Source organism: Mesoplodon mirus, assembly GCF_964341445.2.
Source record: "Mesoplodon mirus genome assembly, chromosome: 13".
NCBI lineage: Eukaryota > Metazoa > Chordata > Mammalia > Artiodactyla > Ziphiidae > Mesoplodon > Mesoplodon mirus.
In genome coordinates this window covers 66,045,763-66,071,922 of record NC_138989.1, presented here as the reverse complement: position 1 = coordinate 66,071,922, position 26,160 = coordinate 66,045,763, and the positions used below count along the sequence as shown (strand labels likewise).

Below are 26,160 nucleotides of genomic sequence, written 5' to 3'. Positions count from 1 at the left end.
GGTTCCATGGCGTGAGAATGAGGCAGGAAACTGCTGGGCCCTTCTGGGATCCTCCTTTCTAAAACCATGCCTCCGGAACAGGAAATGTGCAGCTGTTAGGAATCTCCCACCCACACCCCAGGCGGCCAGCAAAGAGTTGGGAGCATCTCTCCCAGGGGGTCCCTAGAGAACTGAATGATGAAGAAGCTGCCCTTTATCAGGAACCAACTGGGTGCCGGGTCCCAGGGAAGCCCTTAGTCTCCCTGAGCCTTGATAAAACCCTATGAGGAAGGAGTTAACAATTATCTGTCTTTCACACCTGAGGAAGCCAGGCACAGGGAGGTGGAATGACCTGACCACACGTTTGCAGCTGATCAGGATAGAGCTGCGGTCTGAGCACACGTCTGTCTGGGTCCAGTCTCTTAACGTCCCAGCTTCCCAGAGCCTCGCCTCAGCGTGCGTGTCGATGAAAGCAAAGAGCTGGCCTCCTAGACATGTTATCTTTGCGTGAGGGTCCTGGGGTGTCATCGCTGCCCATAGCAGGATGTTACCCTCATGTCGTGTGCCTCTCCGCACCCCACACCTGCTCCATCTAGAGGCCTCCACAGCCCCGTCCTCCTTCCCACCTTCCCGGGGATCTGACCCAGGCTGCAGCACCTGGAGGAACCTCACTTCCCGCCCAGAGCAGAACAAAGTCAAGGTGGCTAGTCCAACACGTGTTCCCTCCCTGAACCCCACCCGCCTTGTGCAGAGACTCTTCAGCTTCCTGGGAGACCCAGACCTGGGTGGGCAGTGCAGATGGCACAGGCGTTTTTAAACAGATGCTATCTAATTGGATTTCTTATTTATGATTACTCAGAGCAAGGCTGACTGCCAGACCAGACATAAGGGCGTGTCAGGTAATAACTGGGAGGCTTCCACGACTGTGGGAGGATCTTTCTGTGCTGGATCAATGAGGGAAATGTACCGCTTGGCCACCAACAGTGGGTCTCAGCCTTCAGGTCCCATGGTGTTCATGGTGTTGTACTGGGTCCAACAGCTGTTCTTTTGCTACTCCTTGCTGCTTTCCATGAAGCTTCATTGCTGGTGTGAATTAGTCATTGGTTCCTGATGCCCCAGCTTGTTGGTAGTTTAGCCAGTAGCTCTGTTCTACTTGGAGCTCCTGCAGAGAATAGCAACGAAGACTTATCAATGACCGTTGCTTGCTTGCTTGGTTATTGGGAGAACCCTACTTCCTCCACTCCACTTTCCCTGCTGACCACTTTGAGCTGATGTGCTCAACTGCAGCGCCGCTTTCTGCCCATGTTTACACTAGCACTTGACACTGGCCCTGGGTCCTCAGGGCTTCCTCTGTGTGAGCTCATCCACAGTCTGCCTCCCAGTCCCCCTCCGTACCTCTGCCAGGCACCGGGGGGAACGCTTCTCACTTACCTATTGCTTGAGTGGGTACATGATTGGGTACCTCGTCGGCAGGGACGGGTTCTGCCAGGGCGTCAGTTTCTGGAGTCAGAGTCTTACAGAATAAGCTGACAGGTGGTGGGAGGGATCCCTGGGCCCCATGGAGGACCTCCTTGGAAGAGGGGATGCTGAAGAGGTCCTTTGTCTCAGAACCAGCGATTAGGTTGCAGCTCTTTGTGCTGGTGAGTCCAAGGACAGGAGGGCCCAGCGCGAAAGAGCAGGGAATCCTGGAAAGCAAAGGCTGCAGTTCCAAGAAGCCAAAAACATTGTTCCTGCAACTTAAAAACCGGGCGTAAGATCCCTCCAGCCGGACACAGAAGGCTAACCACTGTCGGCCAGCGTCCAGCTCTGTCGCAGCTCCTAAACACTCCTTGAATGTCAGTACTGGTGTTTTTTCTTTTCCTTTATTTCTCCTAGGTTCACAATAGAGTTTTGTTAGGGAGATGCCAAGAAAGCACTCAAGCATTTGGTGATTGTGAGGTTTAATACCGCCTTGGAAGTCCCTTTGTTAATTGCCTTCGTGTTTGTTCCTGTCCCACTAACCTTGCTCTCCGCCTCTGTTTCCTCCCTCCCTGTTTGCTGGTGCCCTTCCAGAACAAAGAGTTCAAGATGCTGTCGGAGCAGCTGTCAGCCATCACCTCCACACACGCCACGGAGGTAGAGAAGCTGAAGGGAGAGCTGGCCTGCTACCAGCAGAGCCAGGGTGGGGACAGCAGCCCGCAGCTGCAGGAGGAGGTCGAGAGCCTGCGGACAGAGCTGCAGAGGGCCCACTCGGAGCGCAAGGTCCTGGAGGACGCCCACACCCGGGAGAAGGATGAGCTGAGAAAGGTGTGTCGGGGCCAGGGGGGCAGCTGGGTGGTGGCTGGCTAACGGAGCACCCCTCCGAAGTGGTTTCTTCTTCCAGCTGTTACACTGCCATGGACTTTACTGGGGCTCATGCCCAAGACTGAGCATCCCTCTGCATTTAGATGTAAAGTGCCACTGCTTTGGGGGAACCCACACAAGCACGTGTCCATTCACCTGACAAGTGCTGATTGAGTTTCTGCCATGACCTGGACATGATGGCATACCCTGAAAGGTTACACACATGTGACTTTGGGCATGTTCCTTATAGTCTAGGACTAGCCACTGAGTCCGCTCTGCAGTCCGAGTTCCTGTTGGCAGGAGAGACGGTACAGAGGTAGTGGCCTTTCTTCTTAACATTGCCTGCAGGGATTAGGGGCAACCTCTGGGCATCCCTTCCCATAATCATAGTGCTTTGGGGAATTTGCCTTAAGTCTAAGTGTTCATAGTTTCAGCCTGACTAATCTCCTCTGGTTGGTGTGCTCTGTAGGTTTACTTTCCACCCCATAAAACGGTACTGGACCCCACTCCCCCATCTCAAATGTCAGGATACAGAGATTCCCTTCTCCACTGCCAAGATAGCTGTTCAAACCAGGGGAGTCCCATGTGCCCCTGCAGAGCCTTCCACGGTCTCAGGACGCTGCTTCTCTCCCCCATCTTTATGGCAACCCGCAGCCATAGGGAAGATGGCACACTGCCCACTTATTTAGTTCCTGTCCGTCACTGGAGAGTCACGATGGGCTAAGAATCTAAGAGAGAAGGACTCAGTGTTCCTAACATTGAAATAATAATTTTCAGTGTTTAAAAATTGGGGCAAGCTGAATGCTGCCACAGAAAGCATCCTGAGGTAGACACAGGAGTTTCCAGATTCTCATCCCTGCATTGCCATTACCAAGTGCATGCAGGAAATCTCACTGGCCTTAGTTCCCTCATCTGTTTTTAAATTAAAAAAAGAAAAGAAGAAGAAAGGTTGGTTTAGATCATTTTTTAGGCCCCTTCTACTTGCAGCTAGTCAGCTCCATGAGATGGTATTTGATGGTTTCTAGAAGGAAAAAGAACCTCCCTCAGCCCTGCTCTGTAGTGCCTCTCTCTTCCTGTGCCCAGTTACCTTCTCCTGGGCTGAGCCCTCAGGCACAACCGGGAAATAGGGGGACTGCCATCCACCTGCGGACCCAGCTCCTGCTGGGCTTGCCTGCGTCACTTCCTGTCCTGGGCAGAACTTCCCCACCATCAGCCACCGCTTTCCCCAGGTCCCAGGGGGTTTCCCAGAGTCAGAAGGGGGATCCACACGGGGATTAGGTGACGAGGAAATTGAGACATAGGACTTACCGCTGCAGGCAGCCTGGCACAAAAGAGGCCACCCTGCAGCCTGTTGCCCAGATAAACCTGCCAGTTCACCCACCACGCCTGGAGTAGACTTCATTCTTCGGGGTAAAGCACATACTTAAGGAAACTCATGTTACTATGTAGCTACAAGCCTGTAACCTAGAAAGCATGGAATTCCAAACTTGTTGTTTATGGATCCTTGCTAAGAGATAGACAGTAACCCTTGTATGTGAACAAAAGACAAGATGGTGAAATCCGCAGGCAGAGAGAAGAGGCCAAGATTAGAACTGGAAACTCTTGAGATTGGTGACCCTGGGAGAAAAAGAAAAGCAGGTTCCCTGCACATGGGTGCTGGTCACATGAGACGCTGGGAAGTCTGTTAACCCAGCAGATCACAAAACCGGGGTCTCCGCCTCCACAGAGGGCACTTGACTCATGGACTCCCCAGGCTCCTTCTCTGCTTCCCCTGGGGCACTGTGATGTGGGGACTCAGAGTACTTTTAAAGTATCCACGTCTCTGTCCAGGGAACCTAAGGGTTTATAATACCCCGTGAGCCAAATAAGGAAGTAGGCTGCCGCCTCCTCTCCTTTGGAAAAATTGTTGCTATTGAAGTCTGGACCTGCGTCTTAAATATCAATACAATGAGAGCTTGGTCCTGGCAAGAAAAAAGAAAAATTCAAGGACACTGCCAAAAAGGGAATAGCAGGCACAGAGGCAGAACAAGAAAAGCACCTTCCCTGACTCCAAATATAAGCAAGTCCCAAGCTGGTAACTTAAGAAACTGGCGTGAAATGATGAAGTGCGATGTCCATCTTTTTCCAGGAGGAGAAAAAGTGGAAGCAGATTTTTCTCTTTCTCTAAGGTCTTCCAAATGTTTATTCTGGTGGCTGTGGGGTAGGGCAGGTAGGGGCTGGCTTTTTCCCCCTCTGGTTCTTCTCTGCCTAGTCTGGGTTTAATATTTATCAAAGGTACCATGTCCAGTCTTAACAAACGCTGAATAATCAGACAGTTGGTTTCTTCTCTGGCTTGTCCAGCAGCCTGCTCCTTGCTGAACAAGATTGATGAGACGGGCGAAGCAGGGAGGGAGCTGGCTGCTGGTAGATGTTTGTTTAATGGATTTGATATTTCTGTCAGCAAACGTTGTATTGGAACTGGCATCCTGGTAAACTCGGGGCTCCCCGCTTCTGACAGCATTCTCATTGTCAGGCCACATGGCCATGCTGCCTCGGACTGTGGGAGGCCAGGCCTCCCTGGGGGCAGAGCCTGGGCATGACGCACCCCCATCAGCTGCAGAAGTTAGCTGACAGTCGTTCTATTAAAGGTGTCCTGTTGGGGCCCCTCCCCGGAGTGGTCTGCACCTCGGCCTGGAGCCTCCTTTCCTTTTAGCTGTGGGATGTGTATTTTATTCCTTCTTAAAGCTATCAGTGATCCCTGCGCTGACGGACTTGTGCAGCTGTGCTGTTTCCTATCCCTGATGAAAGAGACATGAGTCCCAGGGCTGCCCTTGACACAGAGGCAATGGCTCATTATCCAGAATCTGCTCTGCTGGTGAGGCCAGCACGGCCTGGCTCAGAGCAGGGCTGTGGGTGGGTGAGAAAGAGCAGCCCACAGCTAGGTCCCTGGCTCTGAGCGAGGGTCCTTGACACGTGTGAGCCCTGCAGGCCTTGAGTGTTCAGGCTGGTGCAGTTGGGGTTCTGTGTTGTATTGTGTCATCGGCCACCAAACCACCAGCGGATAGTTACCTTGGATAGTTCCAATGTAAAGGTTTTGTGTTTTTCCAAATAGAAGTAAAAAGATCTGCCTTTGGGGGTAGGGGAGTTCTCACAGTGGAATGTTTTGAGTCTTTCCCCACCAAAGATACAGAACAGGACTTCTTTGGCCCATTAAGATGCAGAGTTGTGCTACCAACAGGCTTCATGGTTCACAAGGAGGCTGATGGTTGTTAGAAAGAGGACCCCATGCCGTCTCATGGAAGGACATTATCTCACTGCAGAAATCATGGAAGCTCACAGCCCTTTGTTTATTCAGTAGTTATTTATTGCGTGTATTTGTTAGGTACTGTTCTGCACACTGGTGCAAAAGTAAGCAATTTGAAAAGTCCTTCTCATTCTTAGGGAGTGTAAATATTTGGGGGTTATGGGAGAATATACAGATGGGAATCAAATACAAATTATCCCTCATGTGCAATAAAGAGAAATAGGGGCTTCCCTGGTGGCTCAGTGGTTGAGAGTCCACCTGCCGACGCAGGGGACACGGGTTCATGCCCCGGTCCGGGAGGATCCCACATGCTGTGGAGCGGCTGGGCCCGTGAGCCATGGCCGCTGAGCCTGCGCGTCCGGAGCCTGTGCTCCGCAATGGGAGAGGCCACAGCAGTGAGAGGCCCACGTACCGCCAAAAAAAAAAAAAAAGAAGAAGAAGAAAGAGAAATAAAGCAGAGTAAAGGGATAGAGAGGAACCTTTGGGGCCAGGGGAGGTGTGTTTCGTTCAGACTCCCTCTGAGAAGATACCTGAGTGAGGTGAGGAGTGAGCCATGGAGACTTCTGGGGAACAGGTGACAAATGTCACAGCAGGTGCGTCAGCCCTGAGGTGGGAGTAGGCTGGGTGGGTTCAAGGACCAACAAGGAGGCCATCGGGCTGAGGTGGACAGAGGAGGGTAGGAAGGTGGTGAGGTCCCATCAGGAAGGGTCTTCTGACCTTGAAGGCAACATTGGCCGTGAGCCCTCCAGAGAGATGAGCAAGTCTGTCTGACGCACTTGGTCCCTGCAGCACACACCAGGTCCCTCCCGCCCCGAATGCCTTCCTGGAACTCTGCTGTCGGAACCAGGCGTTTGAGGCCTGCTCCAGGCTTCGACATCGCTGTCCTTCATATGTCAGCCTTCTGACCTGTCAGGATGCAGGGTGGCCTAGTGGTTACGAGCTGGACCCCGTCTGCTCAGGGCCACAGCTGGCTGTGGTTTTCTACTAGAAGACTTGCATTTGGCTCTTTTTACAGTGCAAAAACCCAACTTGAAAAAAATAAGTCAAAACAAAACCAAAAGCCCAGAGCTACATTGTATCCCCAAACATTATCACTAGTAAAGGCAGTTACTTAACTGAGGCATTTGTTTCATTTAACTTACCAGGGACTAAACTAGCCTGATTTACACCAGTGTTGGTTCTCATGATCTGTCCCCAATCACCTTTTAGAGGTAAGAAACACTCCCAAAAATATTGCCTTGCAAGAGTTAAAAGACCCCTCCACCAAAAAAAAAAAAAAAACGGAGCTGCTGAATGATGTTTAATGAGCCTCCACAGCTGGCGAAGGTGTTATTTATCACGCCGAGAGGACACACCTGCCTGATTCTGTGTTGTCAGTGTCTCCCCCTGCAGCCTGCGTCCCTGACAACAAAAGGAAGGCCGTTTGGCTGCAGAAGTTTGTCACCCACCACTACGGCCAACAAACTCTCCGTATGCTAGCTGGCTGGGGAGACTGGGGATGGCCAGCACCTGGGGAAGTGTGACTGGGGGGGCACTCTCTGCCCTCCCTGGGATGTGGAACTGAGATGGGGCCCATCCCTCCTGCTGTGCGCCTACCTCCAGAACTGCTCAGGCAGGCAGAAAAGCAAAGCTCCGCAATGCCACTTTGATGAATGGCTTAGAATAACAAAGCTGAGTTCATCAGAGGCCTGTCTTTTGGAATCAAAGCCTTGGAGGGAGACAGAGGAAAGAAATGAGGTGCCCCGCACAACAGAAGATTTTAGTGGGTACACGCTCATAACCGTGGCTGCCCCGCCAGCTGGAGTCTTGGCTGAGATTTTATTTTATTTTTGTTTTTTTTTGTTTTTGCGGTACGCGGGCCTCTCACTGTTGTGGCCTCTCCCGTTGCGGAGCACAGGCTCCGGACGCGCAGGCTCAGTGGCCATGGCTCACGGGCCCAGCCGCTCCGCGGCATGTGGGATCTTCCCAGACCGGGGCACGAACCCATATCCCCTGCATCGGCAGGTGGATTCTCAACCACTGCGCCACCAGGGAAGCCCTTGGCTGAGATTTTAGATCACAGGTGGCTGCAATGAAGCTTCATGATCTTCGCCTGCATTCAGAGGAATGGAGGTTTCAGGTCCAGCCTCGTGGTGGTGGCATGCGCCCTCTACTGGGCAGACGCTCCACTTCAGAGGGACATTGCCTGCCTGTAGGACGCTCAGAGGACGGTGATGAGCACTGTGAGTGATCTTGGAAGCCGTCTCGGGACCACCTGCTCTGTGAGCTGCCCGTGTATACAGAAGGTGGTTTAGGGAATTGAAGTCCTAGTTCCATGGAGGGTCTGGTTACTTCACAGCCTGATCTGAACAGCCACCCACCGGGGTCCACTGGTTCAGAGGTTGCAGTCTTGCTTCTCCGAGGGGGACTGGAGTCCTGCCCTCCTGACTGTGGCACCAGGTGGGGCTTCACTCTGGCTGCACCCTGGGTGGGCTCTTTTTTTGTAGAGGTTCACACCACGTGGTTTCTTCTGTTGGTTGTTTTCAGTTTGACTTTACTTGTACACCTAGAAAAGGGAAAGCTATTTTGAGTATTTACCAAGCTAATTTAAAGGCACACATGAGGTCATTAGGTGGTGAACTGCGTCCAATAACAGCAAATTAGATGAATTTAAAGAGTGCTTTTTTCCTGTGCCTCCTGAGCCGAATTGAATTATTTGATTAAACAAGCTCATGTCTTCTAGATGTTTTAGTCAACTATAAACACATTTTAAAAACCAAAAAACAACAAAAAAAAAAACCCTTTAAAGGAGTCCTGATTTTTGCATGAGGAAATCTTAGGCTCCTTAACTGGATCTGCAGGGCAATTCATTCGTTCAACAAGCGTTAGGTGGCCGCGTCGGGCCGGGTACTGATGATGTGGCAGCCTGGAACGTGGCCCCTGGGTCCTGCTGAGGCCTCTGGTCCAGGCTGAGCAGGTGGGTGAGGAAACCGAGTGTCTGCCAGGGGGCAGGGCCGTAGTGCCAAGGCTGAGAAACCCTGCTTTACGACCTGCCATGGCCCTTACCTGTTTTCTCGCTGTTAACCACCTGTTCCTCACGCCTGCTAGGCTGGGCCCTCTCTGTGGGCAGCTATCTTGAGTCTTGTTCATTTTGCATCCCCTAGCCCCTGGCAAGGCTCCTGGTATGGAGAAGCGCATCAGGAAGTGTCTGATGGATGAGTGACAGCCTTGCCCTGTGTCACCCCCTGGGCCAGAGCTAGGCTTAGCAAGTGGGAGCCTTTGATGATAAAACAGCATCCATCTCAATGCTTTTTCTTTTATACTTTGCCCTCACCAAGTCAGGTTTACTCTCTGTAGACATGAAACATCAGTTGTGTTCATTATAATAAAAAAATACATTGTCGACGAAGATAACAGTTTGGTATAATTAGTTACATGAGTGTATACATATTTACCAGCCTTATCTCATTTGATATCCTGTGGGGAGGCAGAACATGGTCCTTTGCCTGATCCTCCATAGAGAGAGTTCATGACCATGAAAGGGGTAATAATCTGCTTGGTGGGAAGGGGTCTGCTGAATATGAAGACGTAGTGCCGGTCGTTCTCGACCTAGAATAGCGTCAGCATTGCACTCACTAGTCAGAGCCTCATTCCTGTAACTCTCAGCGGTACATCCGCAGATGAGCTGACGAGGGAAACTGAGTCCATCTGAACTGAGGTTGAGAAGGAGCTGCAGTGTCCCGTTGCCAGGATGGGACAGTGTCCTGGAAGGTAGTTTTGAGCCACATTTTGAAGGAGATTGAAACCTCCTTGAAGTTTGAAGGAGTCGGGTCGTGTTAATGGAGGGTTAGCAGATGGCTTGGAGCTTTTGCAAGCCTCTGCCAGTCCTGTGCGTCTGCTCTTCTCTGTAAGGATCCTTTGAGAGCACACCGCCTGCAGACTATCAGCAGCTCCCCAGAGGGGCCAAGGCACCTAAGTGGGAGTCACTGCCTTCTGAATTCCTAAGGGGAGAACAACAGACCTCCGTCCTGGACTCCAGCCTTGGTGCAGTTCTCTCCTGACCCTTTCTACGTGATGCTGGGGGTTGGGGGGAGCAGTTCTCTTAACTCACCTCTTGGTGCCTTAAGCTTATCTTTAAAGCCAGGAGGAAGGGAAGATGGCCTTGAAACATAACCAGTTGGAATTCAAACCCCTCCAGGGCTTCTGCCCTTTAGCCAGCATCCCTGGGGCCTCCTTTACTGCTTTTCCTGCCACGGGGTCTAGCAGCATTTCAAGGGAGTGCACGTGGGTCCTCTGGGATCTGTGTGACCCTCTCTCCCCTTGGATTCCATGCCACAATCTCCTAGGTAGCAATTCTGGTAGGTCACCATCTAGTCTCAGCTACTCTGTGCAGGCTTGTTATCACGTGTTCTGTTATTGTACTGAGGATGGCATTTTGAGGCTCTTTCTACACAGGTCGGGAAGAAGCCTCTCCCCGGTAGGTCATAAAATGTACCAAAGATAGCCAGAAGCTATTTCTTCAACCAAAGGGAGCGAGGTTGTTTATGCTCATCGCTCAGACCAAAACCTGGGAGCCTGTCTTACGCTCATTTTTTTGTCTTTTGCCACACCTAGCACAGGGTACTGTGCTTAGTAAAACAGCAGCTTCATTGAACATAATTCACATCCTTTAGTTGAAAGTCAATAGCAAGGCTCCTTCCCTTCCCCAGCATCTGAGCTGTGTGGGTCCAGTGAGACACACATGGGCAGGGGCGGGTGAAGACCAGGGATCATTCTTCATTGTGAGCTTTAGGCTTTCCTGAGACTCAAATATGAGAGCTCAAAATTTACCGAGACACGGAACTAAATACAAGAAGGCCAGTTATCATTGTAAGATCCTGAACACAGCGTATGACCTTGGCGTAGACTTTTCATGAGGTTTCTGTGGGCATTGCAAAACCATAAACAGTGGTAAACTCATCTGCCTTGTTCTAATGGGGTTTTTCTTTCAGTGTACAATTTTAATCCCCAAATGAAAGCAGCTTTGGCCGATTCCGTTTTCTTTAGTAAAAAGAGCATTTAAACTTAACCACCTGAAGTTCAAACCTCACAAAAGGAGCCTTTCCTCTGCCCGGCTTCACAGGCAAATATTTTTCCCCCTGCTCTCTCTTTCAGCGAGTTGCAGACCTGGAGCAAGAAAATGCCCTCTTGAAAGATGAGAAGGAACAGCTTAACAACCAAATCCTGTGCCAATCTAAAGGTAGGTACCAAAGTGCAGGACTTTTCCTTTTGGATTTTAAGTTCTTTTCCACACTAATTTCCCCCAGAGATTTCTACAAAGCGTGTAGTTAGTCAGGATGCTGCAGTGGGGAAAGGGTTTCAACAGGAGAGAGATGAAAAAGAAGGGTGATCTTTAAGATCCCGCGGCCGACATTTGGTTTCAGGAGTTTTAATCACCTGAGTGCACAGACTCACCCAGCATGGTCTTTAACTGTTCTAAATTTCCCTTTAAAAATTGTTTCTTTCCACTGATACGAATCATAAGTTTTAGTGGGAGAAAAGCCCACCCGTGTTACCTTTTTGCCTTCCCTCCTCCCCCCAACCTCACCTTCGGCCTTATCTCCTCGCACCTCCTTTAATCTCTCTGCACAAGAACCTGAAAGGCCAGGAATACGGAAGAAACTCTGGAACAGAACCTGGGTTCTTCCAGCGTTGCTGCCAGCAGTTGCTATGACAGTTGTTGTAAGAGAGGGTCTGGCACGTTAGCCGCGCGAGTTGTCGTGTGTGCAGCCGGCTTCTCTCCCCAGCCCCTAGGGGCAGAGTGGGCCTTCCCCGCTCCGAAGACTGCAGCCGAGCCTTGGGAGCAAACCTCCCTGGACTCTGCAGAGGGTGAGGTCGCCGAATAAACTCGCCAAGTATCTGTGTTGTGAGCCTGTTGTGGGCAGCCTTTTTTTAAATTAGTTTCTGCTTTATAACAAAGTGAATCAGTCATACGTATACATCTGTTCCCACATCCCTTCCCTCTTGCGTCTCCCTCCCTCCCACCCTCCCTATCCCACCCCTCCAGGCGGTCACAAAGCACCGAGCTGATCTCCCTGTGCTATGCGGCTGCTTCCCACTAGCTATCTACCTTACGTTTGGTAGTGTATATATATGGGCAGCCTTTTAACAAGAGTTTAGTCAGCAGGCACGAGTGGTCACGCTCCAGGGGAAGCCATGCCAAGCCAGCGTGCAGCTCCGTGCACTTGCTTTCCAGATGAATTTGCCCAGAACTCCGTCAAGGAAAACCTCCTGATGAAGAAGGAGCTGGAGGAGGAACGCTCCCGGTACCAGAACCTCGTGAAGGAGTATTCCCGGCTGGAGCAGAGATACGACAACCTCCGGGACGAGATGACCATCATAAAGGCAAGGAGGGCAGTTCCCCCGCCCACCGGCTCTGCAGCCCTTGTTCTCGCGCCGCTGCCCCTGCAGTGCCGACTGGCACAGCGATGCCCGGTGGTCGGTGCTGCACGAACAGTGTCGCCTCCCCGTGTCAGTTCTCACCCCTCCCGCGGGTAGATCTCACACAAGCAAGTAGCTGGGCCGGGAGTCCTTCCCGAGGGCAGCTCCTTTCCCAACTTTGGGGTCTTACGAAGATCTCGGTTAGGACTTGAAGGAAAATTCCACCCACGTAAATGTGTTCTCTTTCTTGTTTCCTATTCTGGGAGAATCCCTGTGTGGAAACAGGAATGGCGTGGGGAGCTCAGGCTGCGGGCAGGCCTGCAAGGGTCTGACGGTTTCTCCTAACCCTCGATGCCACACAGATACAGGGGAACGTTTTCATGTTTCACGATTTGTCATTCTCTTTTACCCCATGTAACTATTCCCTCCAGAAAGGCGTATTCAAACGAGACTGAATAAGTTAATTGCGTAGGAACCCAGAAGAGAAGCTGAGTAGGAACATACATAGAAATCTAAAATTTTCCTACCGAGGTCAGTTTTTACTCTCAGCGCCCAGTCAGATGCAAGGGGGGAAAAGAGTAATTTTTAAGTGAACAGTATAAAGGATAAGCTCTATTTCTAATATGCTTACTATTTTCTGAAACAGGATTGGTGGAGTGCAGGTTGAAGCAGGGGCCTTGAGGGGCCGGTGTGCAGTGTTCACTTCAAGAGGGGGGCGGTGACAGGACTGTCTGTGTACTTCAGGCGGTTCGGGGGTTAAGGGTCTTTTCCCCAGGACTTTTCAGAGAAATTGGCCCAATGTTAGGGATTTGCATTTCATTTACAGGGAACACAGACCCGCTGTAGAGCTGAGTTCTCTTCCAAGTGTCATTTTGTTGCTTAGCTGGACGGATGTAAGAACTGTAGGTGACATTTCTCGTGGGAACAGCTCTGTTTAGCCGTCATTCCAAGAAACAGTGGTACCTATTCTTGTTGACAAAGGAGGCAAAAGTCCAATTCTAGAGTCTGCTGTTATTTGAAAAATAATAGTTCTTGTTAACATTAGTTCATTATGTGTTGTCACATGTTTCTCCCTAAACAGCAAACCCCAGGCCACAGGCGGAACCCATCAAACCAGAGTAGCTTAGAATCTGACTCTAATTACCCCTCCATCTCGACATCTGAGGTCGGAGACGCAGAAGATGCCCTCCAACAGGTGGAGGTGAGTAAGACAGGCTCTTGGCTGTTGTCTGTGCTCCAGAGGGAGGGTCTGTGACCTGTATGGAGCTTCCCCCACCAGCACTGTTCTGTTTCTGGGACCACAGTTCCCCGGGCTCATTCCTGACAGCAGGGTCACTCGAACTGCGGCGGACTTATAGACGGTTCTCTGGAGTTAATATTTACTGTGCAAGGCAATACATTATTGTTCCCGCTCTGCATAAAGGAAGATCCCTGATACCTCTTGCAAAACTGAGGACCTGTTGCAGAGAGGTGAAATAGCTGGAACAGCTGAGTCGTTAAAAGAGATATAATTTATCATCCCCATTTAGTATCACAACACATATAGTAATATCAACAAGAAAATTTCCCTTCCTGACTTAGAAGCTGGCTAAAACTCAGAGGACAGCAACAGATATTTGAAACAACAGATATTTGCTGAGCGAAATGTATCTCTGTCGGTAATAGCCTCTTAGAGTCACACAGCAGTCTTTATAGTCTGTGTGTAATTTTATCAAAGGTACATAGACACACAGTTTTTCCTCTGGCATTTGAAAAGCAGAAAATCACAAGCACTTAAAACCGTATGAAGCACATGAAGATAGATGTGGAAGAGGGACGGTTATAAAAACAAATGTGCTTTGATCACATCCTTGTGCCAGGCACTGCTGGCGGGTACTGGAGAAACAGCAGTGATCGAGCCAGAGAACGTCCCTGCCCTCATGGAGCTTGTCTGATGGAAAGTTAGACCCTAATCAGTTGACGGAAGAAGCTTATAATACAATTGCGAGTACCGTTAAGTGCTGTAAAGGGAAGTGAAGGATGGTGAGAGATGGCGAGAGATGGAAGGATAGAAAAGGAGGTCCTCCAGGTAAAGGTCTGGCTGCTGTACAGTTTGGTGTGGTTTGCTGCCTGCTGTATGCACTCAGTAAGCATTTAATAAATGCTGGCTTAAGGCCCTTGGTTTTGCTTTGCAGTCTCCTAAGTCTGGGTCCCCCAGAGGCTTTGGTCAGCCTGAACTCCAGATGCACCACCCAGGTGTTTGTGTATGTGACAGTTTACGTGCAGGCCTGAGCACTTCCATCAGTGGATTTATTTTCTTCCGGGAAGCTGAGGCTGGTTCTTGGGATTGGCCAGAGCAGCATTCATTAAGTGCTGGCTGAACCAAATTATGGTATCCCTTACGTACAAACATGTACTTTTAAGATCCATGTGGATATGCTTGTGCCGATACATGTTTGTCCACGCACACCCACACGTGACAGACCCTGGAGGACAAACCCAGGCATGAATCTGAAGGAAGAAATCTACCAGGAAATTGATGCTGCAGGATCCATTGGATAAATGGGTTCCCTGGCAGGACAAGTGTTGATTTTGATTCAAGGTGCAGTCAAGTGGTGTTCGACAGCACATTTAACGGTGATTAGTAAGCACATGGATCCTTCATCAGGAAGCATTATATCCTGAGTTTTACAACTTCTCTGTGTGAGACCATTTTCCAGAAATTAGCTCTTTTTTTAACTTCCAAATAAAAAGGCTGTGTCTTTATCCATTTGTTCCTAGAGTATATGATTGGTCATCTTAGGTGGCTCACACAGGAGGAATATAAGTGGCTGAGACTCAGATGTTATACAGACAGAAAATGAGCCTGGAGCACCAACTTTAATATGAGAATGATAGTTGGTTGGCGTTGGCTTTGTCTCAGAGGCGTGGGTTGATGTTTGGGAGGGAGAGGGAGGACAGACAGCCAGTGGAGCCAGCTGACCCTGGGGGCGCCGTATGTTCCTAAGGCGTCTGTGCTATTAAAACCTCTTCTTCCTGCTCCCTGTCTTCCTCGGAAGGAAATTGGCCTGGAGAAGGCGGCCATGGACCTGACAGTCTTCCTGAAGCTGCAGAAGAGGGTGCGAGAGCTTGAGCAGGAGAGGAAGAAACTGCAGGTGCAACTGGAGAAGAAAGAACAGCAGGACAGCAAGAAAATCCAGGTGCGTGAAGGAGCTGTGAGCCCGCAGGGCCGCACCCTGAGGGTGCTGGCGTCAGAATGACCCAGCTCACTCCTGCCGGGGCTCACGGGGTCAGGTGTGACCACGAGAGGTCATGCTGGGGCTGGGTTTCAGGGAAGACCTTCATCTTGTCTTGATGGCATGTTGAATCTTCTCTGCAAGTGCCCACATCATGCCAGTCGGACAGGAGTCAGCTTCCCCAGTACCTTCAGGGTAAAGAATTTCCAGTGGTGAAGCCAGCAGGGAGCCTGTGTCATTGTCACCCACTTGCAAAGAGAACCAGGGCGTAATTAGAGTATAAACACAGTTGACCTTCGAACAACTCGGGCTAGGGGCGCCCAACCCTCTGCACAGTTGAAGACTCACCCGTGACTTCTAGTCGGCCCTGGTCCTGCATCTGAGGATTCAACGAGTCACAGATTGTGCAGTGTTGTAGTATTTACTATTGAAAAAAATGCGCGGATAAGTGGACCTGTGCAGTTCAAACCCATGTGATCCAAGGGTCGACTATACAGGCCAAAGTCAAATCTTAGAGAAAATCAATGCCTGTTTGTACCTGGAATCTGGTGTGGACTTGAGTTTAGTCCCATTGGGTCAGGGGCAGACCAAGTTTGCAGTCACCCAGGACTGAAGCCTCGCCTCAATCTAAATTATCATCAGTATCTTGGGTCTTGAAAAGATATTTTTTGAAAGCTTAGTGTCCCCAGATGTATCACTCCGTCCCAAGGACCCACTGGGCACCTATGCTATGCTCAGCACTGTGCTGGTGCCGGACTCACAGTAGGTGTTCAAAGTGTTTATTAAATGAGGGAGATACAAACGGAAGAGAAATGCCCCTGCTGACTAGATTATAAATTCGAGGAATGTGGAATCTAGGTCAGCAGGACCAGACATAACACGGGTGAAGAATAAAAAATCACATCGGTAGCGCTCAAATAAATGCCAGGTTGGGTACAAACAGGTTGATGCTGTAGGAACAGAGAGCAAGTGGTCCTCCACTTGCTACAAGGACGGCTTCTAATGGGATGTGAGGCCTTTTCGGACATGGGTCACATCATTAGCTGACCTCACTGTGGGTTTGTGAAAGGCCTTGGGTCTGTTCTCAGGCTTGAGTTGCCCCTTGCGGGGTTCGACCCCCTCCCTGCATCCTCAGCCCTACCCCCACCCCACCCCTCCCCTACACGCTTTCTCCTTTTGTAACACCCGACTTCCCTTTCCAATCAAATGTGATACAGATGTTGATCGGTATTACTGGTAAATTCTTGGGTTTTTTTCCTGAGCAGTAAGTGGGGAGGTAAATCTCGCTGATGGATTTAAATCTTTCAGGTGGATTAGATTCAGAATGGAGGGTGAAAGGATTAGGTTTATAAATGACTCATTCAATTAGAAGAGAATCTGCCCTGACAGGCGAGCACAAATCAAATAGATGAAAAGCTGCACAGACGTCAGACAACGCCTGACGTGAAAGTTCCTGGCTGCCCAGCTGTCCCTGAAGGCTCACTCGCCAGGCTCTGCAGAAATGCCAAATAATTTTGGAATCTCGGCTTTAGGACTTCTGCTTGTCTTGAAACCAGATAGAAAGGGGTATATCTTTCATTAAAAAATAATTACTGAGCAAAAGTTAGAACCGCAGGCTTGGCTCACAGCCCTGTAACGTGCATTGAGGATCTCTGTTTAAGAAGAATGACCTTGTTTCTGCCAGAGTTTGGTAAGAAAGGCAGAAGTGGTCCAGAGGAGAGTATGGAATCCCTCTGCAGAGACCCTGAAACTGAGCTTTCAGAGATCATGTTCTTGGATCTGCCCTGGGTCCCAAGAGAAATTCTGAGCCACCTAGGTCTTTGGTCTGGAGTGATATGGCCCAGGTCTTGGCTATAGAGAGAGGTCAGGCTCTGGATGAGGAATGACAGGGAGGTCTGTAGGGAGCCTGTCAGTGAGGGAGTCACCAAGCCTGTCATGAGGTGGGGCCTCTGGGACAGTCCATCCATGTGTTGACTTCCCATCCATCTGGCTGCCTTTCCCCGGGCCTGGCAAAGTCACCGTGGCTGTCAGAGGGATTCCAGTGGGCTGTCCACTTAGAAATATAACTGCTGGTCCACCCTAATACAGCTCCTCAGACTTGGATAGATGATCTCCATTTTCCAAGAACCTAATGCACTTAACAATAATCCATGGTCGTGCGGCAAGCCCATGCTACGTAGAACACAGGTGCGGGCCTCTCCGCAGGCCAGCGGGTCACGAGCTGACCCTGAGCAGTCACATCCCCTACCACTGGAGACAAAGCAGAGACTGGGAGCCTGGAGCGTCGCTTTCCCAGGTTGCAGACTGGAAACGGTGTAGCCAGTGTCGCAGTCCTTGACCTGGAAAGGGCTGCTCAGATCCAGCCCCAGTCTCCAAGCCTGGGACCCCCCTAATCCATCCACAGCTGGACTTCAGGTTAGCTAGCACTGTGGGTATCTAATTAAGCACTGTCAGGTTTTAGCTCCAAAATCCCATCTTATTCAGGGACTATCACCCACTACGTGAAATCACCCCTAGCAGTTAACCATTTGTGAAGGTATTTCTACCCCTTCTCATTGGACAGGTCAAGTCCAATAGCTGCCAAACAATGATAGGAGTCATTGGCTCGGCTGAGTCCTCATGGGCTAGTGTTCCGTTGTTGCTGTCCACACCCACCAGCTGTGAAGCTGTGAAGTCAGACAGCGTTCGTGGTGCTCCGTAGCAGGACAGCTGTCACACTGCCTATTGTAGAGCGACATAGAGGAAGCAGGCTTCTCCACAAGGTGCTCAGAGTGACTTAGTTGGGAAAACAATACACATGTGCACACACACACTTCCCCCCCCCACCAAAAAAAAAAACGAAGAGGGGCTCTTCAACCTCATAATAAGTACATCATTATTATATGTTAACCTTCCTAATAAGCACACAAGTCTAACGGTGCTGGTTTCCTAGGACTGCTGAAACAAAGTACCACGAACTAGATGGCTTAAAACAACATAACTTTATTCTCTCATAGTTCTGGAGACCAGGAGCCAACAATTAAGGTGTCAACAGGGCCATGGTCTCCTAAAGGCTTTGGGGACGATCGGCTCCATGCCTCTCTCTGAGTGTCTGGGCTGCTGGCGGCCCTGGGCAGTCCTCGACCTGCAGCCGCGAGACTCCAAGCTCTGCCCCCATCTTCAGTTCACGTGGTGGTGGGGGGGGTCTGCCCTGTGTGCGTGTCTTCTCCCCTTCTTATAAGGACACCAGTCACGTCAGACAAGGGACCATCCTAATGCCCTCATCTTGACTTGATTATATCTGCAAAGGCCCTATTTCCAAACTGGGTGACATTCCCAGGTACCAGGGCTTAGGACTTCGGTGTATCTTTTTGGGGACATGGTTCAGCCCATAACACAGTGTTATTTGTGTTCAACCTGTAGGTGCTTGTGAAGATCGTGTGAGTAAAGTTACGTAGGGGATGTGGGCAGGCAGGAGGGAGCTCCGTGGTGGCCTGAGGTAGTGAGCTGCATCCTGGCAGGAAGGAGGCGGACATACAGAGGGTGGGAGTGCCGGGCACAAGCAAGGGCAAAGTGAGCACGTCCTGACCGTGGTGGGAGATCGTCCTGTGGAACAGCTGCCTTGCAGCCCGCGCTCACCTCCTTGCCTCTTCATCCATGCAGGCGGAACAGCCAAGTAGTGACTTAGATTTGGACCAGGATGCAGACCTAGCCTACAACAGTCTGAAGGTAAGATTGTTGGAAGACAAGCTTCCTTAACTCACCCTGCGGAGGACGGATGATGGTGCTGGGCAACGGCAAGTCCAGTCCTGAGCTTCCGTCTACGAATAAGTGGAGCCCTAAGCCCACAGTTTCCCCTTCCCGCACTTGAGTTTCTTCATCTTTGAAATGAAGGAAAATTTGTACTTACCCCAAACACCCCTGACACAAAATGTATGAGTTTTCCACATCAAGCAATTCTCCAGTTCTCTGTGGACACCAACTAGGAGTCCTACAATTAAATTCAACTGGGGCACAAACTTCCGAGGGTTAACACAGACCCTGCTGGTTAGGGGCTCAGCCCCACAGGGCTGCCCCCTCTTCAGGTGCCAGTCACATCGGTGGGTCCCCAGGACTCTGCTACGATCATGGGCTCCCATGCCCCCCTCCTCAACGTTTGATAATTTGTTAGAATGGTTCACAGAACTCAGGAAAGCATTTTACTTACTATTACTGGTTTACTGTGAAGGGTACAACTCAGGAAAGGCCAGATGGAAGGGGTGTGACGCATGTGGGAGGGGACTCGGAGTGTCCAGCCCTCTCCAGACACCTCCACGTGTTCATCGACCGGAAGCTCCCAAACCCTGTCACGGAGAGGTTTTGTGGAGGTTCCGTTACACAGGCATGATGGGGTTAAATCATTGGCCGTTGGCATTGAACTCAATCTCCTGCCCTCCTCCTCCCTTTCCTGAGGTCAGTGGGTGGGCTGAAGGCTGCAGGGCTCTAACCCCAGGCTTGGGTCCTCTGGAAGCCCCCATCCTCCAAGAGTTACCTCAGCATAAACTCCAGCGTGGTTGAAAGGGGCTTATGATGATGAATAGCAGAGGACACTTCCCTCACCTCATTGCTCAGGAAATTCCAAGGGTTTAGGAGCTCTGTGCCAGGAACCAGGGACTAAGACCAAACATAACAGAAGATGTTCCTCTCACCTCTAACACTAGGAGGTTACAGGAGTTTAAGAAGCTCTTCCAGGAACCAGAGCCAGAGACCAAATATATATTTATTATTATGTCACATGTATCTTACCTACCTGATACAGTTTCAGTTAAAGTAAAATGTGCCAGTGGAATGGACTTACTTTGAAAAACAGTCCAGACCAGCATGGAGATATGTAAGGCCGAGGGCTCTCCCAGCGTGTCCAGCAGCAGGTGGCCAGGTGGAGGGTGGAAGGCCTCGGGTCTGAGGACAAGCGGGCCTGCATTTACTGCAGCGATGCAGCGGGTGGGCAGGGATGGGTGGGAGGTACAGAAAAGGGGCATTAGATGGAGCATTCCCACTCCCCTGTCTTTCCCAGAGGCTTGGGAGTTGGGAATGTATCCAGTCTGCCAGGGCCACTCAGCCTGGTCCCATTTACAGGACTGCAGATTACTCTGGTAACAGCCATATTGCTCAGGAAAACAGCCCTGAGTCATTCCCACAGCTTTTTGAACAAGTAGGGCCACACTAATGGTATAGGAAGAGGGTGCTAGGTAGGTTTTTCTCTTTTGAATTATTGATTAGACTTACTTTCTCATGTGATATTTAAAAGATTTAACACCTTCCTGGGGGCAGGGGAGTCTCTTGCTGTGATAAGTGCCTGTTACGGGGCTTTCTGTACGCCATCCTTCAGCTTCCTTTCCTGAGGGAGGCTTAGCCCCAAAGGAAGGAAAGGAACATGCGATCTTGTTAGGCTATCGGGGCATCAATCTCACCCCTCATTTTAAAGATGATAAAATGGTCTATCCCAGTGGTTCTCTTAAGAGAGGTCCTGGGACCAGCGGCATCACTGGGAGCATGCTAGAAATGCAGATTCTTGGGCTTCAGCCCAGACCTGCTGAATCAGCAGCTCTGGGGTGGGTCCAGCAATCTGGGTTTTAACACACCCTCTGGGGATTCTGATGCCCACTCAACTCTGGTCAGAGCCAGAGGAAACTTCAGCCACCATCTGGTCTCCGTCCCTTGAACCACACCTGAGAAAGCAAAGGTTCCAGGGGTACAAAGTTGTACCTCGAGCCAGAGTGAGGACCCAGGGCTCCTGCCTCCAAGCCCAGTGCTCCTTCACCAGGCAGTGCTGGCTTGCCCTGGGAGTGCACACTGCGAGCAGAAGGAGAATCACCCAGGCTCTGAGCGGCGTCTTAACTCCTGAACTTAATAACTAGACGCACCAGTGATCACCACACCCCAGGGCCCTTCTCATTTTTGCAGAATCACTTGTCTCCACGCCTGGTCCCAAATGTCCCAGCAATGACCACGTGTGTGGTGCAGTAGTGGACCAGCCTCTGAAGTCACTGTGAGCCTTCTCTGCTCCATCCTCAGCTTCCTCGTTCATTAAGTAAAAGGGTTACAGCCAATGATCTCCTAGCTTTGTGATCCTGTGGCTCTGTGATGAATGTGTAGCCAGTGCCCAGTTATCCATGTTCTTGGTTTTCTGTGGGAAATTTTGAATCCCATATATTCCAGGGCCCTATCAGCAATTTATGTGTAATTATCAGACTTTAAATTATCTGACTTCATCTCAAACACACAGTTAAATATTTTACCTAGAAAATTGTAAATACATTCCAAAACTGAGTTTCAATGGTATTTTTGACTCTGTATACAGGCAGTGTTTTCTCTGCTAGCACTGGCAATTGGCGGCTTTCCATATGACCAAAGCAATGTTCTTGGTCTGTTCTCCAAAACAGTAGTCCATGTGATGCTCCTTAGAAGAAAGGGGCAAGGAGGCCTCTCTAGACAAATACGTTTAGGATATCAGGCATTTTATATTCTCTCTTGGAAAGTCAAAAGATACATTAACATATTAGGGTTCCAGGAAGTCCTGTGTTAACAACATGTTTAAAATTGTTAACCCAGCACTTCCACAAAGAAGGGTTTCATAACCAAATACACCTAGAAATTCGAACCCCACTGAATCACTTAGAGGATTGTGACCATACAGGCATCATGTCAGATCCTTGGCACAGATAACTTGGAGGTCTGGGTTCAAGTCCAGGCCCCAGCTTTGACCACTTGCTGACATAGTCAGAACATATAACACGGGAAGGTTGTTCTTAGCTTCCCAGGTGGACGGGGCGGGTGGTTCAGGAAGGTGGAGGAAGAGGCCCCCCGGGGACGCTGCCTGGGCTCCAGGGAGTGATGAGTATGTGGCCGGGCTGCCTTCCAGAGGCAGGAGCTGGAGTCGGAGAACAAGAAGCTGAAGAATGAGCTGAACGAGCTGAGGAAAGCCGTGGCCGACCAAGCCTCAGAGCACAGCGCCGCCGACGGCACCCCTGACAGCTACTGCCTCCTGCTGAACCAGCTGAAGCTGGCCCACGAGGAGCTGGAGGTGCGCAAGGAGGAGGTGCTCATCCTGAGGACCCAGATTGTGAGCGCCGACCAGCGCCGCCTGGCTGGCAAGGGCTCGGTGAGCAGAGGGGGCCGCGGGCGGGGCATTGGGGCCACGCTAGGGGGAGAGGTGTTTTTCTTACGTTTCTTTACGCAGGAGGGCCTTCAACCTAAAATAGCAGAGTCTTTTAGAGTCTCCTCTAAAAGTAGAGCAAAGTACCTGCTGTCCTCCCAGCATGACTTTTCACAGGAGACTTTGCTGGAAGTTTCTAGGATCTTCTGAAGTTACTCAGTAGGAACATGTTCAAAGGGAATGAGGCTCAGAATTAGAGTAAACCTGGGCCATGGCCTGAGCAGCCCCCTTGGCCTGGTTTTTTCACCTCAGGTCTTGCCCCTTGCTATGTACTTTGTTTCCCAGGTAAACAAAGTCTTCCCTCTCTCTCTGCTCTCCCAGGGTGACAAGTGCAACTTAGCGTTTGTTCCTAATGTTTCCCCCTCCTGCACAGATTGAGGAGCGGGTGGGAGGGGCCGGAGGCCACCTGGGCCGCTCTGGGCGTGGGCCCAGGGGGCGGGGGAGCTGGGGCAGGTGGGCAGCACTGAGCGTGCAGGATTCCAAACTAAGATCTCAGGTCATCTCCTCCGCCTTCGGGGGGGCTTTCTCCTCCAGGGACACCATCCTTGCCTCTCCCTCCACCAGCCTCCCCTCCACCCTCTCTGCCTTTCACAGCCAGGCCTTTGACTGTGACTGTGATTCTCCCTGGCTTTCCCAATGTGATTTTTTTTTTTTGCCGTCCGCGGGCCTCTCACTGCCGTGGCCTCTCCCGTTGTGGAGCACAGGCTCCGGACGCGCAGGCTCAGCGGCCACGGCTCACGGGCCCAGCCGCTCCGCAGCATGTGGGATCCTCCCTGACCGGGGCATGAACCCATGTCCCCTGCATCGGCAGGTGGACTGTCAACCACCGCGCCACCAGGGCAGCCCCCAATGTGATTTTTAAAAGTCACGTTCCTGCCGGGGATTAACCGCTGTTATCTGAAGTCTTCTGCTGCCTTTGTCTTTTCTCAAAGGCTCGTTTTTCTCCCTCTGTGTATAAAGTCTTTTCATAACAATTGTTTGTATAACCAGAGTTATTTATTTTTTAATCTGGGACGTTCCAGGAGCCAAACATCAATGCCAGAACAAGTTGGCCTAACAGTGAAAAGCACGTGGATCAGGAAGACGCTATCGAGGCCTATCACGGGGTCTGCCAGACGAACAGGTAAGCCCCACCTTGCAGTCATTATGCCTGGAGGGGGCGACAGGGAAGGAGCCCTGCCCAGCCTGGTACGTGAGGGCCACTCCTCAGGCATTGACCTTGCGCTCCGCATCAGGGTGTTGGTTTTTATAGGAGATAAATGAGGAAGAGCAGCCTCGGTGAGTCCCACGCACTAAGGAAGCCTGCTGTTAGCATCAGCGAGACTCCAGTGAGCACCCCTGAAGCATCCCGAACCCAGATCCTCTGAAAAGCACTGGGGAAGGGAGCTTCCCTGGGAGGTTGGACAGGACGAGAGGGAAGGACTGGCTGGGAGCGACTTTTCTCGTTAAAACAGAAGCAGGTGCCAAGTGAGCCCGTCTGAGTAGTAGCAGAGGGGCTGCTCCAGCTGTTTGCCCCGTCTGCCAACTTTACTCAGCCCAGCTGGTGGACGCACGCGACACTGGGCCCCATGCCCTGTCATTTAAGACATGGAACCTAGGCCAGGCACTGCAGAGATTGGTTGGGAGAATGTGACCACTACCATACTGGCTAAAAGGAGATTTCCCTGGACTTTAGCCTGGACTAAATTCCAGGACTTTCCCACTTCTGGTCCCCCCTCAAGGGGAGCTACGCGGGGTTAAGGCAAAAGAGAGTGACTGAGGGAGGCAGCAAGGCCCCGGGACACAGGACAGAGCAGGGCCCCCGAGGTAGTGCAGCCGAGCACTTGGGAGTGTGCACTGGGGTTCCATTCGCTTCCCAGCTATGTAGGGACACTTCAAACCGCTCAGTGCTCCGTTTCCTCACCTGTGAACCGGGGATGGCCGTAGCAGCCTACCACACAGGGTGACGGAGGTTAGGCGAGCTAGTCCGTGCAAAGCCCTCAGAGCAGTGCCTGCCCGTGATAAGCACGCAGTAAACATCAGTGTTGCTATAGCCACTCTTATTACCTGTGCCTCTGTGGGCACCTGTAAAACCGGAGCTGGCCTTTTCCCTGGCTACCTGTCTCCCTTCCTGAATGTTGATCAGTCATTAAGCATTAGTTTAAAATGGCTAAAAACAGCAAGTGCATCCAGAAAGTTGTCAGTAGTGGGCGTTGGGAGTGCAGCATGAACCTGTTTGCAGGAGTGTCACCGAACGACGTGAGGACTTCCCAGGGCTTTGATTCCCAGATCTTCTCACCTGGCCCCTCTTTCTGCGGATGAGAAAACTGAGCTACTCAGGCACACGACGGGCCTGTAACTGAGTCAAAGTAGAATCCAAAGGCCAGACTCCCAGGCTGGGCTGCCCCCAGCCCACTGTGTAGGTGATCGGAAGGTGAGGGTATTTTAGCAGGCCCCCAGGCCTGAATTTCCCAGGAGGAAATTCAGTTTATTTCAAGAGGAGGCAAAGAAGGAAATGAAGGTGAATCTCTGAATGCCAAAACTGAGTCAAGATTTAGTCATTTTAAATCATCTTGGGTGAAGATAAGAAATGAGATGAATAAGAAAAAAGAACACAGGTGATATTTTAAAATTTTTTAAAAGGAAGAAGGAAACTGGGAACTTGGTCCTGACAAGCGAGTGTGCTTATCTTTCTGATTTTCATGGACCATCGCTGTTATCAGCCCGCTTTTTGTTCATCCAGATGGTTGTTAGGCATCCAGACCTAAGTATAGGTATTCCCAGGGGATGCTTAATACCCTGGATTTGTCTTCCTTTGCAGCAATAATGATGATGGTGATAAAATAAAAATAGCTTCTCTTATGTCTTAAAATAATTCAGTTCCCAGCAAACCCAGGGTACAATAGGGAATTAATAGCGTGTGAAACCGAGTTAAGTATAGAAAGGAGCCTCTGCCTCGGGGAAGGGAAGCCAGAGGAACCAGTGCCCCAGTTGCCCCACACCTGGAAATGACATTGGTGGGTTTGTCTCTCTTCCAATTCCTTGAATCCCAGCAGCAAGGGAGGACAGCAGTGGGCAGGCTGGCAGGGCAGGAGGATTAGGATGTGATTCCTGGAGCCCAGACAGCAAGGAGTCCTTTCCAACAAGGGCTGCTCCCTGCAAAGGTGCTTTGAAGACAGTTGCTTTTCCTGTAATGGAGAGTGTTCTGGTTGAAATGTAAATTGTATTATACAGGGATGATTTTGGAGTTGGGGTGATTGGAGAATCTATGGTCTCCCTAGAAAAACATATACACTGAATTTTGCTTTGATTTCTGGAGGGAGTACAGACACACACACCCACCCAATCACAGCCCCTCTAAGAGTACTGGTCTCCAAGTTCAGAACTTTTTCACTTGCTAACTTTCATAGTTTATAGAGTTTGTTTTTGATCTTTGCAACTGTGTCTTTTGTTTTCAAATTTGGAGCGAGAAGCCAGTGTTGAGGGCCTGCTTTGAGAATAGCCACAGGACTATGTAAAGCACTTCTGCTTCCAAACGCAGAAGTAAAAGAAACCAGCAACGTTATTACCATTTTATAAATGGCAGAACTCGGGTAAAGAGAAGGCTGGTCCGTGCCCCAGAGCTGGGCTGCAGCAGACAGGCTAGGTGTTTGGAGAGGCCGTCTTCTCGGGGCTGTCTGGAGCCAAGTGCATCAGGGTCTTCCCGGGAGAGACGGGCAGGTGGGCTGGGAGACAGAGGTTCCTGCTGCTCTCAGACTGGCCTCGCCTCTGGGCGTGCACCCAGCTCACAGAGCTGCGTAGGGGCAGGG

At 50.7% G+C, this 26,160-nt stretch overlaps 1 protein-coding gene across 1 annotated transcript in view; it reads left to right on the top strand.

Moving 5' to 3' along the window:
- MYO5B (myosin VB) overlaps positions 1-26,160 on the top strand; it is a 385,760-nt gene that overhangs the window by 329,882 nt on the left and 29,718 nt on the right. The window contains exons 22-29 of the mRNA XM_082641132.1: positions 2,032-2,265; positions 10,718-10,802; positions 11,799-11,947; positions 13,065-13,184; positions 15,022-15,162; positions 18,841-18,906; positions 22,079-22,318; positions 23,395-23,495. Of these exons, the coding sequence (XP_082497258.1) occupies positions 2,032-2,265; positions 10,718-10,802; positions 11,799-11,947; positions 13,065-13,184; positions 15,022-15,162; positions 18,841-18,906; positions 22,079-22,318; positions 23,395-23,495 (1,136 nt within the window). The remainder of the gene's footprint in view (positions 1-2,031; positions 2,266-10,717; positions 10,803-11,798; positions 11,948-13,064; positions 13,185-15,021; positions 15,163-18,840; positions 18,907-22,078; positions 22,319-23,394; positions 23,496-26,160) is intronic.